This window comes from Danio aesculapii, chromosome 22 (assembly GCF_903798145.1).
Source record: "Danio aesculapii chromosome 22, fDanAes4.1, whole genome shotgun sequence".
Classification (NCBI taxonomy): Eukaryota; Metazoa; Chordata; class Actinopteri; order Cypriniformes; family Danionidae; genus Danio; species Danio aesculapii.
Genome location: NC_079456.1, coordinates 880384 through 892883, shown reverse-complemented (window position 1 = coordinate 892883; position 12500 = coordinate 880384). Strand labels below are relative to the sequence as shown.

General features: G+C 34.9%; 1 protein-coding gene across 1 annotated transcript; it reads left to right on the top strand.

Annotated features, from left to right (window-relative positions):
• The first annotated feature begins 840 nt into the window (after positions 1–840).
• Positions 841–8753, top strand: srsf3b (serine and arginine rich splicing factor 3b). The gene is made up of 6 exons (XM_056447983.1): positions 841–948; positions 4473–4683; positions 5410–5544; positions 7368–7406; positions 7488–7574; positions 8325–8753. Exons 2-6 carry the CDS (start codon positions 4481–4483, stop codon positions 8350–8352), a joined length of 492 nt encoding a protein of 163 aa, XP_056303958.1. The 5' UTR covers positions 841–948; positions 4473–4480; the 3' UTR covers positions 8353–8753.
• Positions 8754–12500: the final 3747 nt, after the last annotated feature.

Below are 12500 nucleotides of genomic sequence, written 5' to 3'. Positions count from 1 at the left end.
TTGAAGCGTACTTGCCAATTCTGTGTGCACAGTAAACATGTTGAGGAGTGAAATGTACATATAACACATCAAATAACAGCTGATATTATCACTCACGCATGTCACATTGGCCTGTGTGTGAAACCAACCCAAATATAGGCCTATGTGACTTTCCACTTCAGCTCAGGAATACACTGACAATAAATACAGGGTGGGTCATTTATATGGATACACCTTAATTAAATGGGATTGGTTGGTGATATTAACATCCTGTTTGTGGTATGTAAGGGGCAGGGGCGGACTGGGAAAGCATTTTCCACCCGGCCAAAGATACAGGTAGTCAGGCCACATCTGATGGGATCTAGAAAGTGAAGATAGGGGGTGGGGGTGATGGCGCAGCAGGCCAGACTCACGGTGGGAGGCCAGATTGACCGCCAGGCCACCGGGAAATGTCCTGCTGCTCCCTATGACCAGTACGCCCCTGATGAGGGGGCTTGTAATGAAAGAATAAAGTTATGTTAAAACCAAGCACACCATTGTTTTTTCTTGTGAAATTCCCATTAGGTTTATTAAAGTGTGTCCATATAAATGGCACACCCTGTAGTTGGTTTAGTGAATATGAACAACTGTAGTGTTTTAATACCAAAAACGTCAATTGAGAGTTATTCCTTAACTATAACTAGTTTAATTTTTCGTAGAAGATTATTCAGTATCAGTTGTGGTTAATAATGTTTGAACACAACCCCAAATACTCGGTTTTATTCTGCTGTTTTTAAGTCTGTTTGTACATATTCGGTCGCTTCAGCTTTTCTCTTCCCCTAAACGCGCATAAACTGAAGCCCCGCCCACTCTGCGTGCATCATGACGTTGGCCACGTTAGTACGTCCGTGGTTCCGCGCTGCGCCATTTCGGAGCGGATCTGACCCAGGAATCAAACACACACACGGCCAGAAATACGCGAGATTTACGGTGAGTTGCATTTTATTCTCTTCCATTAATACATTACAAAATAATGTTTCCAAACGAGCAATCTGTGGAGTTTTTTATTAGCATTTACATACGCTTTTGCGTTTTTAAGATAATTTTGGTTTTCCTCCAGACGCCATTTTAGTATTGCCCCACAGTAGCGGTTAGCCTCTTGCTGCACGCCTTTTATTAGCAGTGCTTTCATTGATTATTCATCCCAATTGTGTTATGCTTTAGCATACTTATTGCATGTGAAACTTATAAGACTACAATAAGACTTTTTATTTGGGATATTTATTGTTTTTCTGTTGTTTTTCTAGTCGCTCTTGAACGCCAGTGTAAGCAGCGAACAAAAGCTAAATATCCCAGTTCATTCATTCATTGCTACTGTTCACGTTTATCCCTCTCTTCTTTCTGTTCATTTTGATAAACCGTGCTGTTTCCTTTCTGTGGTTTGTAAATTGCTCCATTTATAAAATATATTATTTATAAAAAATTGTAATATTCACTGTGCAGTAAATGATAATGAGCTGTTTGTATTATAGGAACACAAATAAAGTTTAAAGTCAGTTCCTTGTGGCTCTAAGGCCTTTACCTAACTCATTTATACCGGTGTTTTAGCAATCTTAATACTGTTTTGTTATACTGAGATAACATTCAGCAGCTATATGGTGTAAAAGACACACTGCTAACCCCAAACCTCGTGTGACTGCCATCATTTACTCATCCTCCACCAGTTTTTTTTCCCTTCTGATGAGTACAAAAGATATTTTGAAGAATGTTGGAAGCTGATAGCTATTGATTTGCATAGTTTTTGTTTTTCCTACTATGGCTGCCTTTTAATGGCTGCCAGTTTACAGGATTCTTCAGTGTCTTCCTTTGTGTTCAACCAAACAAAGAAACCCAAAATGCTTATAACCACCTGATGGTGTGTAGATCTGTGTTTTTGTGTTCTGTCCCTTCAAGAGTTGAAACTGAGAACGGCCACACCTTTTTAAAAGGATAGTTCACACAAATTTACTCTGTATCGAAGAGACACTGTTAACCCCCAAAAAATATTTCTGCCATCATTTACTCATCCTCCACTTGAGTTTTTTCTCTTCTGATGAACACAAAAGAAGATATTTTGAGGAATGTTGGAAACTGGTCACCGTTGATTTGCAGTTTTTGTTTTTCCTACTATGAATGTCAATGGCTACCAGTTTACAAGATCTTCAGTATTTTTCTTTTGTGTTCAACAAAACAAAGAAACTCAACAATGTTTGGAGCCACCTGATGGAGAGTAGAGCTGTATTTTTGTGTGAAATATAAGAGAATATAGATGCATGCTCAATTAACGTGAGACATAATTTAATTCAATTTAAAACCCTGCATAGGTTATACTTATCTAAGGAGAAACTGCATAAGATTTTTCCTCATGTATCTCCACTCTGTAATGGGTGTAATGCAGCAGAAGGATCCCTAACCCACTTGATATGGTTGTGTCCTAAATTACAAGCATATTGAGAGAATATATTTGCATATTTTTCTAAAGCCCTCCAAAAAATTATGAACTATGTCCACTTACAGCTGTTCCTGGGATATTTAGTAACTTAGAGATGTTTAATAAATATGAAAGACAAGCCATGTTATTTGGTATGGTAATTGATTTTTGAGAATGTGGGAGAAATGAATCGGTACCTAAATATGGTATGTGGGGTAGAGATATCGTAAACACGCTTGCTTTCGAGAGGTTGAGATGTATCAATAATGACAAATTGCTGGTATTTGATAAAACATGGGGACAGGTATTAGAAGACCTTAATGCATTGGAAGAAATGCAAGCAGAACCAATGACCCGTCAATAACATAGTAATTAAAGACTGAGTGTAATTGATATTCACCATTCATAATCAATAATGTGCCCAAACTATTATTTGACAAAAACTATAGTCAGGATAATGCATTTTTCTGGTAATACAAGAACAATATTACTTTATAATTGCCTTTATTTCTGCATTACCTGACCAGCTAAATTACATTTTGCTTTCCTGTGCATTTTTCCCTCTGTGTTCTGGTGTTCGGTTGTTCTGTCATAGGTTAGCATTTTTATGTATTGTATTTTATATGTATTATTATTGTATTGTTTTTTGTTCGTTTTGTTTTTTCTCTTCTATATTTTGTTGTGGTTTTGTTGTAGTTTTATAAAATGCAAAAAGCACATATATAAACAAAAAAAATAAATAAAAAAGGACTAAAAGATATTGGAAAAAATGATGATTGATTATCAAGTATAATTTCACCAGATTATTCGAATTATGGCTGCACAATATACGTTTTTACCATCGATGTCGCAATGTGTGCGTTCACAATAGTCGCATCACAGAATCTGCGATTGTTAAATTGGGATTATAGATGGCCAGAAGCCGCAGGTCAGAATATGAGAGTTGTGGAGTCACTTTGAAGATGTTTACCATTTTGAAGATGTTTACCATAATTAATCGAGTAAATAATTATCATTTGCATTTTACATCCTGTGACTATATGATCATATCAAGGAAATGTACCATTTGTTTGTTTATTAAAATATTTTATTGAATTGTTTATACAATGAGACTATGCAGTGCTATTTTACATTTGATTTTTCAATTTATCTGCCTGAATTCTTAACAAATAGTTATTTAAGACGTGGTGAAATTGTATTAATATTGCAATATATAATCGCAGAAAAACAAAACATTACAATCTCAGATTTTTCCAATATCGTGCAGGCCTAATTTAATTGGTTCTATTTGGAAACAGTTTGTAATTTTAGATCAATTGGGATCATTTTGTAGGCCGGTACATCTGCATAAAATATAATAAACCAATCACAAGCACTGATAAATACAGTAGCAAAGATACAAATAAATAAACAGTGCTTTATAGTTTCCTGGGAGTCTGAAAGTTCATAAATTGGAGTTAGCATATGTAAAATAGCACTGTGTAGTCTTTATTATCCTTTCTTTAATTTACAAACATTATAAATTCTTGTGCCCAAATCTTAAAACTGGCCTGGAATACTTACACTGACTTTAAAATACATGCAAATAGGCCTGTCACAATAATCAACATATCGACTTATCGTGCAATGCTTCGATTTCTGCCGCTTTAGAGATATACAAATAAACAAATAGATAGATAAACAAATCTTTCTTTATACTCAAAACCAAAAAGCTGCTTATAAAAAATAAATGTAATATTGTAGTAGTTAAACAATTATTTGTGGACATTTGTGGAGTTACTGCATAGTGTAACAATAAATCACATGCTTTTTTTAACTGTGGCTCCTGGTCAACTATAATCTTGACTCCACATTGCAGATCCTGTGATGTGTCTATTCCAAATGCTCACACTGAGATATCGATGCTGAAACTGTATATTGTGCAACAGAATTTGAAGTTTTGGTTGAACTGTCTTAAATCGCATTAATCATCAGAGGTTTTCAGGTTATTGAAATTAATGGGAAGCTGGTGTGTCATTAATGTGATGTTTGTTGCTTTGCGCAGATTGAACCATGCATCGCGACTGCCCCCTTGACTGCAAGGTATACGTTGGGAATCTGGGGAATAATGGGAATAAGTCTGAGCTTGAGAGGGCGTTTGGCTACTACGGGCCTCTGAGGAGCGTCTGGGTGGCCAGAAACCCTCCTGGTTTTGCTTTTGTTGAGTTTGAAGACCCTCGTGATGCCACAGACGCCGTCAGAGAGCTGGACGGGCGGTGAGTCTTGATTAACACAAGTTAAAATTCATCCAATAATGTGTCTAGTTTGAGTTTCTTTACTTTTAAAAGGCGATATTTTGGAGATTTGATGAAAACTGGTACAAGTTGACCAAAAATATACTATGGAAGTCAATGTACTATCGCCAGTGCTGGATGATAATGGATTACATGTAATCTAATGGATTATGTAATCCAATTCCAAAAAAAAAATTAGGTATTTGCCATTAGTTAATTTTTAAAACACTCGTAATCAGATTAGTTACTTTTTCCAAATTAGATGATTGCATATTACTTACCTATATTTATCTTCAGTGAGCGTTTGTGGTTCAAACATAAGCTGTTCAGGCTCTTGTTGATGCTAAAAAAATTAAGAGATTTATTGTCTATGTTGAACTAGCACAAGGTTATCCTGCTTCAGTATATGTGACAAAAAATAGGGGTTAGCACAAAAGTAATCTAAATGTAATCAACGAAAGAGCACAAAAGTGATGTAATCTAAAAGTAATCTACAAAAGTAATCTGTGTAATCGAGAGATACTCGGATTACATACCATAAATGTGTAATCTCTTTTTATGGTGCACATTTATGGTATGTAATCTGAGTACCTCTCGATTACATATAGATTACTTTAGTAGATTACTGTAATACATTTGGTAGTTTAATTTAACATCAGTAACTCCGACTCTTGATGTAATCAGCTGTTTGTTGATGTCGTCATGCAGGACCCTTTGTGGTTGCCGAGTGAGGGTTGAATTGTCCAATGGCGAGAAACGAACTCGTAGCCGGGGTCCGCCTCCTTCCTGGAACCGTCGCCCACGGGATGACTACCGCCGACGCAGCCCGCCCCAGAGGCGCAGGTAAACCTGTCCTCCGCTCGCCTGTCTGTCTGTAGCTTGTGTTTCAGAGCAAACTAATGCGATTCTGCCCCGTCTGCCAGTCCTGGAGGCCACTGCTCCGCCGGTGCCACGGGTCCCGGTCCGATGAGCGTCTGCCGGACATCTTTAGCTCCTCATTGTCATCCTTTATCTTCATTGTCATTGATAACCATTAAATAATGATTTGACTGGGCTTCTCAAATTCTGATAGTCAGTCATGATTGTTTGGTGTAAAATCAGATGAGTACTTAATTAAATGCTAATCTCATAGCAATGTACCTGGGCTACATTTCACTTCAGAATCAAAGTTATTTTTGGGTGAAACTTTGCAATAAGGTTCCATTTTATAATATTAACTGGCAGCTAAAGTATTTACTAATATATTACAAAAAAACAAAAGTTGTGTGTAATTGTTTTTATTGAATGTATTTAAGCTAACACTAATCAACAAGAAATACATTCTTTAAATGGTAGCTAATATTAGCATGAACTTCTATATGTCAATACTGCAGTGGTAAATGTTGGGACTTCATTGTAAAGTTGACCTTCTTTTTGCGCCAATGTTTTGATGAGGGTTTAGCACATCTGCTCATCCAGCGCAGAAGCTAATGTTAATCGTAGAGTATAATTGTGTTGGATGAGCTCAGATGTGCTCGGTTGTCTTTAAAATGCAGGAAAACAAGCTTTAATTTCAATTGATTCTGGATTGAAGTTGGACCAGCGCGCAGTTTTTGCAGATCGTCACTAACACTGACCATGCTAACTTGTGAATTGGCCTGCAGAGAGCCCAGTCGCTAGTCTTCAGTAATCTGCTCGGCTCTAGTAATGGTTGGAATGCAATCTTTTGTTGACTTGAACTTTACATGAAGGTTGTTTTTATTATATTATCATCTATATTAATAAAAATGAACCCCGTTGCAGAGTCACCACCATGCCTCTCCTCACCACCCTCTGAGTCAGTCTACTAGTCCTCTTTCAGCATCATGTGACCAGCGTGCCCCAATCAGCTGGCTGGGTTGGTGTCACATGACCCAGGCGTGGCCAGTCATCAGGTCGCACCAGCCCATTGGTTCCTGAGCATGCCGTTGTCAGCTCCTCCTCCTCCAACCTTAACACCCAATCGACAGCGGCCCACTTCACATTCCTGACCAATCAGCGTTTTACGCTCCCCAATGTCGACACTACCAACCACCAGCATCAGCCTTCGGCTAACCAATAAAAGCAGGAAAAATCCACTACATCCAGCCCCCATCCGCAAGCCAGCTAATCAGCTCGCAGCATCTGGCCTGCACTTTCCCGCCAATTCTGCTCCCCGGCCGCCAGCCGCCTCCCCTTCGCCTTTTCTAGCTTGTTGAAAACCAAAAGACTAGTAAGTTTTTCCTGCTTCATACAGTTTAATGCTGAATACAGATGTAAGTTAAGGAGAAAACTCCTGTGCAGTTGAAACAAAACAGGGCTGGTATGAGATCTTAGGCGAGCAGACTGATGGGGAGCCCAAACGGAGGTTCAGGTTACATAGGAAGCGTGGGCTTTGAGAGCTGCTCTTGCTTTCTTTCATTGTCTTCATTCTGTGGGATTGTTTGCAGTGCGTTTGTGTTGAGTTTGTCCTCTTGCTAGTGCACTACTGTGTAGACTCGAGCGTAGCGCTCTTAGCAAGGTTCTCGAGCGCTCATTGCGACTCCACCCCTGTATCAGGGCGGTGACGAGTGCGTTTGACTGTTAGCAGGCTGGAGATTCAGGGAATTTGAGCTGCGTCTGTGTCTCGATTTGCGGTTTCACTCGCTCTGCTTTTCTTCTTTATTCAGATCGCCCAGGAGGAGGAGCTTCAGTCGTAGTCGCAGCAGGTGAGAGTTTGTGCAACGTTACAAAATGTTGTATGTTACTCTGTTGTATGTTATTAACATGCGGTTCTGCACTCTGCCTAGATCTTTTTCCAGAGAACGCAGAAGGGAGCGATCTCTGTCCCGCGACAGGAACCACAAACCCTCACGATCTTTCTCCCGGTCAAGGAGGTAAGAGTCTTGTTACTTTATATAGCCTACATTTTACTGACTTTTAGATGGTACAATTACAATTATTAAATGACAGTCCTGTTTTCGTTAATCTAACCACAATTGATTTTAGATGGCTGCGGTTGCTGCAGTTCCTTTAACAAACACAAGGGGGCGACAAAGGGCAATACATAGACTGTTTCAAATGCATATACTTTATATTTGTACTTTAAAACTCACGACTGCTTTGTGGAATGTTCAGAGAGAGACAATGTAAATCGCATTTGTACAACGTCTCTACTAATAACTAGTTTAAATAATACAAACCTTTAGCAAATCTACCCTGTACGATTTTTTTCTGTCATGTTTGTGGATACCATTTTATTGTTTGTATCATTTACAAAATGCAATATTTTACTTAATATAACTTATAATACACCACTTAGAACCTGGTTTATAAATAACTTCACAACTGTACTTTGTGTGTATATATATATATATATATATATATATAGATGTGTGTGTGTGTGTGTGTGTATATATATATATATATATATATATATATATATATATATATATATATATATATATATATGTGTGTATATGTGTGTCTAAAAATGTCTAAACGTTGGCAGTTTAAATTACAAATAATGCATTTCTATATGAATTATAATTTTATGTTTGTATGTGGCCTCAAAACAGACAATAATCTTAACCACATAATCGTGATCGCTCATTTTCACACACTGATCTCCGTCTGTTCTGTTACAGTCGTTCCAGATCTAATGACCGGAAATGAGCGGCGATGCTTGTGGCGGAAACCTCGATCAAACAAGTTGGAAAGCTTTGAAGAGACTTTATTGCCCTTGTAAATTTAGTTTTTTTTATTATCTTTATTTTAGCGGTTCTTTCACCTTCAGTTATGCGTGTTTGCAGATTTTATGTGATGGCACTCCATCTCACATTTTTAAGGCTTATTTGTATTTCTGATGGCGATTGTGTTGGTCCTGCTGTACTGAGCGCGAGTGTTTGGTTTATTTGTGCGATCAGAAGCAGAAAGATGGAAGGTCAACATCATGACAGTAGCACGAGGAATGAAGAACGGCTTATGTTTATTTTATTTTCCTTGTAGTGTTTGTACTGTTTATAATGTGGATCAGAAATAAAACTCATTACAAACTCCTTTTTTCTCTATTGAAAGGTTGTGGAGTGTGTTTGTGTACGTTTCATTGACAACATCTTTGCGTTTTTGTTATAGACATTTCTACAATTTTTAGTTCGCGATAATACTTGCTTTATATGTTGCTAAACACGTTTAAACATCGAGGTGAAACATTTTACTGGCATCTGGAACTTTGAAGTCATATCGTGTTTATATAAATTACAAGCTTTATTTTACTTTATATGCTAGAGTTTGTATTTTCTTTAGTTTAATGGTTGACACAAATTTGAACCTGGACATGCATTAAACAAAGCGTAAAGAAAGAAATCAAATGTTTATATATATCTATATATACACACAGATTGATTGATATGTAAATATACGGTTGTATAGGCGTTATAACAGCAGAGGGCGATCTCCAACTTTAACTCTAGACAAGCTAATTGTCCACTGAAATGTAGATTAGTAGAACATGCCCATATATACGATAAGAATGCAGTTCAAAATATACAAAAATAAAGGCTAAAATATTGACAAATCTACAAATAATTTTTCCACCATTTTTTCAAATATATTTTGCTCTCTATATATTTCAATCCAAGAAAATACACTAATAAAATTAGGCTACTACTAAAATACTTAATAGCCTTTATACTACAAGGTTGGAAATGTGTTTTTTTTCACCCTAAAATATATTTAGTTTGAAATTAATTTTTGATTTCAACATCTTGCAAATATTTACACAAATATTTTGGCCAGGAAAAAAATACATTTTGTATTTGGGCTGTTCTGGTAATGTTTTGGGTGCTCGAGTAATATTGTACATTTGCAAAGACGTGGTTGTTTAAGAATAAATGTAATGTTTGTACATCTTCATTGAAGGGCTGTTTATATTTTGCGATGATTTAGCAAAATTAGCATAGACTCTTACTTGAATGCGTTCTGTGTAATTTAACACATTATATGCTTATTTTAAAGTAAGAAAGCTCGGATTCTGGTTTGGTGAGTGGTTAAAATGAGATTAAAATCCATTCATTCATGGATAAAGAGCACTGCATTTGCTGAATGACGTAATTAATTCAGGCTAAACCATAGCCTACTTGTCAAATACAGCCGTCATTCATTCATGCTAACGCTATTTATCGGGGTTTAAGGGCACAGATCACAAGATAACCTCTTACATAACTCGTCTTCGGGGTGGTGACTGTCGGTCCTTGAAATTCCCTCCACTTTTCGAAACAAATGTTATGTAACCTGCCAACAGAGGTGTAGATGTTTAACCCTTTCTGAAAGGGTGATGAAGGATCATTCAATGTACACAATGAGATGTTATTTTTACCGCCTTCACGGGTTTACAGCGTTTTACTTAAACAGTTCTTCACATTAAAAAAGTTTATATTCTTGCTTCAACGCGGATTTAGTTTAACAAATTAATCATTTAAAGTACACATGTTCACGTATAATCCAGTGAGAACTCGTGAGGATGTCTGAAGATCTGATTTAATCCTATTGTTATAGTCCAAACGGATTAAAAACACTATAATAATTTAGTTTTGTGTTTTTGAACCATATTAAAGTGTATTGTTATAGTATTCAAAACATGAATGACTTAACATACTGTGTTAACTAGTGAACTGGTAATAGTTGTATACTTTAGTTTGTTACTACAGTAAACTGTGGTGTATTGTAGTATAATATATCCTATAGTCATAGAAAACTTGGCTCATTCATTTATTTTACTGTAGTTTTTGTGTAACTATAGCAGTTCAAGTACTTCACTAGTATGGATGATAAACTCTGTAGTATAAATTGAGAACGTCTTTTTAACGAGGGATTAAGACTTTCATTTAAAATGGATGAATCTGAATGAATGAAAAAGTCAAACCTTCCCGCGCTTCGTTACTCAAGACTCAGTGACGTCAGAGTTTTTCCCGGGACTTCCTCAGAGTGAGTGGAATAAGCGTCGCGTTCTGTCAGACTCCCGCAAACTCGCTAATGAAGAGCGGCCATTAATTAAACAACACTAATGAATGGCCTTTCCTGTTTGCCTACACTACAGACTCACTCAAGCCTCATTAGTGGACAACAGCTGCTAATTGACTGTCCGTTTTAGTGCTTTTGTGCATGTTGGCTTATAGACAGTTATGCTTTATGTAATATTATTCATATGGAATAAATAAGCTACATGTAAAAATATAAATGAATAAACATACACACAAATTCCTGCATAAATAAAACAATAAATAAATAAACAAATGAATAAATATATGCACAAATTCCTGCATAATTAAATAAACAAATAAATGAATAAATATATGCACAAATTCCTGCATAAATAAATAAACAAATAAATGAATAAATATATGCACAAATTCCTGCATAAATAAATAAACAAATAAATGAATAAATATATGCACAAATTCCTGCATAAATAAATAAACAAATAAATGAATAAATATATACACAAATTCCTGCATAAATAAATAAACAAATAAATGAATAAATATATACACAAATTCCTGCATAAATAAACAAATAAATGAATAAATATATACACAAATTCCTGCATAAATAAATAAACAAATAAATGAATAAATATATGCACAAATTCTTGCATAAATAAAACAAATAAATAAACAAATAAATGAATAAATATATAAAACAATAAATAAATACACAAATAAATGAATAAATATATGCACAAATTCATGCATAAATAAAAAATAAGTAAATAAACAAATAAATAAATATATACACAAATTCCTGCATAAATAAAAGAATAAATAAAAAAAAAACAAATGAAGAAATATATAAAACAATAAATAAATAAACAAATAAATGAATAAATATATGCACAAATTCATGCATAAATAAAACAATAAATAAATAAATAAACAAATAAATGAATAAATATATGCACAAATAAAACAATAAATACATAAAAATGCAGATAAGTAAAGAAATCCATAAATTCCCGCATAAATAGAACAATAAATAAATGAATACACAAATTAATTTAAAAATGTAGATATAAATCTATAAATTCCTGCATGAATGGAAAAAAGTCTGCTTTCAGTTCAGCATTTATTCCCTTTACATCTGTGTGAATTATTTCATTATTAATCTGCCCGCACTATTTATATATTTATTTATGCAGGAATTTGTAGACTTATTTACTTATGTATTTGCCTATTTATTGTTTTATTTATGCAAGAATTTGTGGATATATTAATTTATTTGCGTATTTATATATTTATTGTTTTATTTATGCAGGAATTTGTAGTTTTAATATTAATACATTTATTTACGTGTTTATTTATGCAGGAATTTATGAATTTATCAATTTATTTATTTGCGCATGTATTTATTTATTGTTTTTGCAGGTTTCATCCTCCATATCTGTACCATTAATCAAAAGTTATGAAACATTGCACAATTTTATAGACACTAATTTTGGAAAACAAATATATAAATATATATATAAATCTCACTTAGTTACGGTTGTGTTCCTGACGTCATACATGCAGGAACACGTGTTTTTTCTTCACGGTTGTACACTTTACACAGTCTTTTTTTTTTTGCTTACAAAGGCTGAAAGACAAAAAAAGCTGGGTGGGGTCACAATATGCTCAGCAGCTCCAGTAGTATGTTAATAGAAATAATATAAAATATATGAATAAAAGGCTGTGTGCTTATTTGAATTTTTAGCATGATCACTAATTTCTCTATATTTTTATTGATTAATAGTAAATAATAGCAGTCTCGTGTGAAAATAGCGGGTTTTC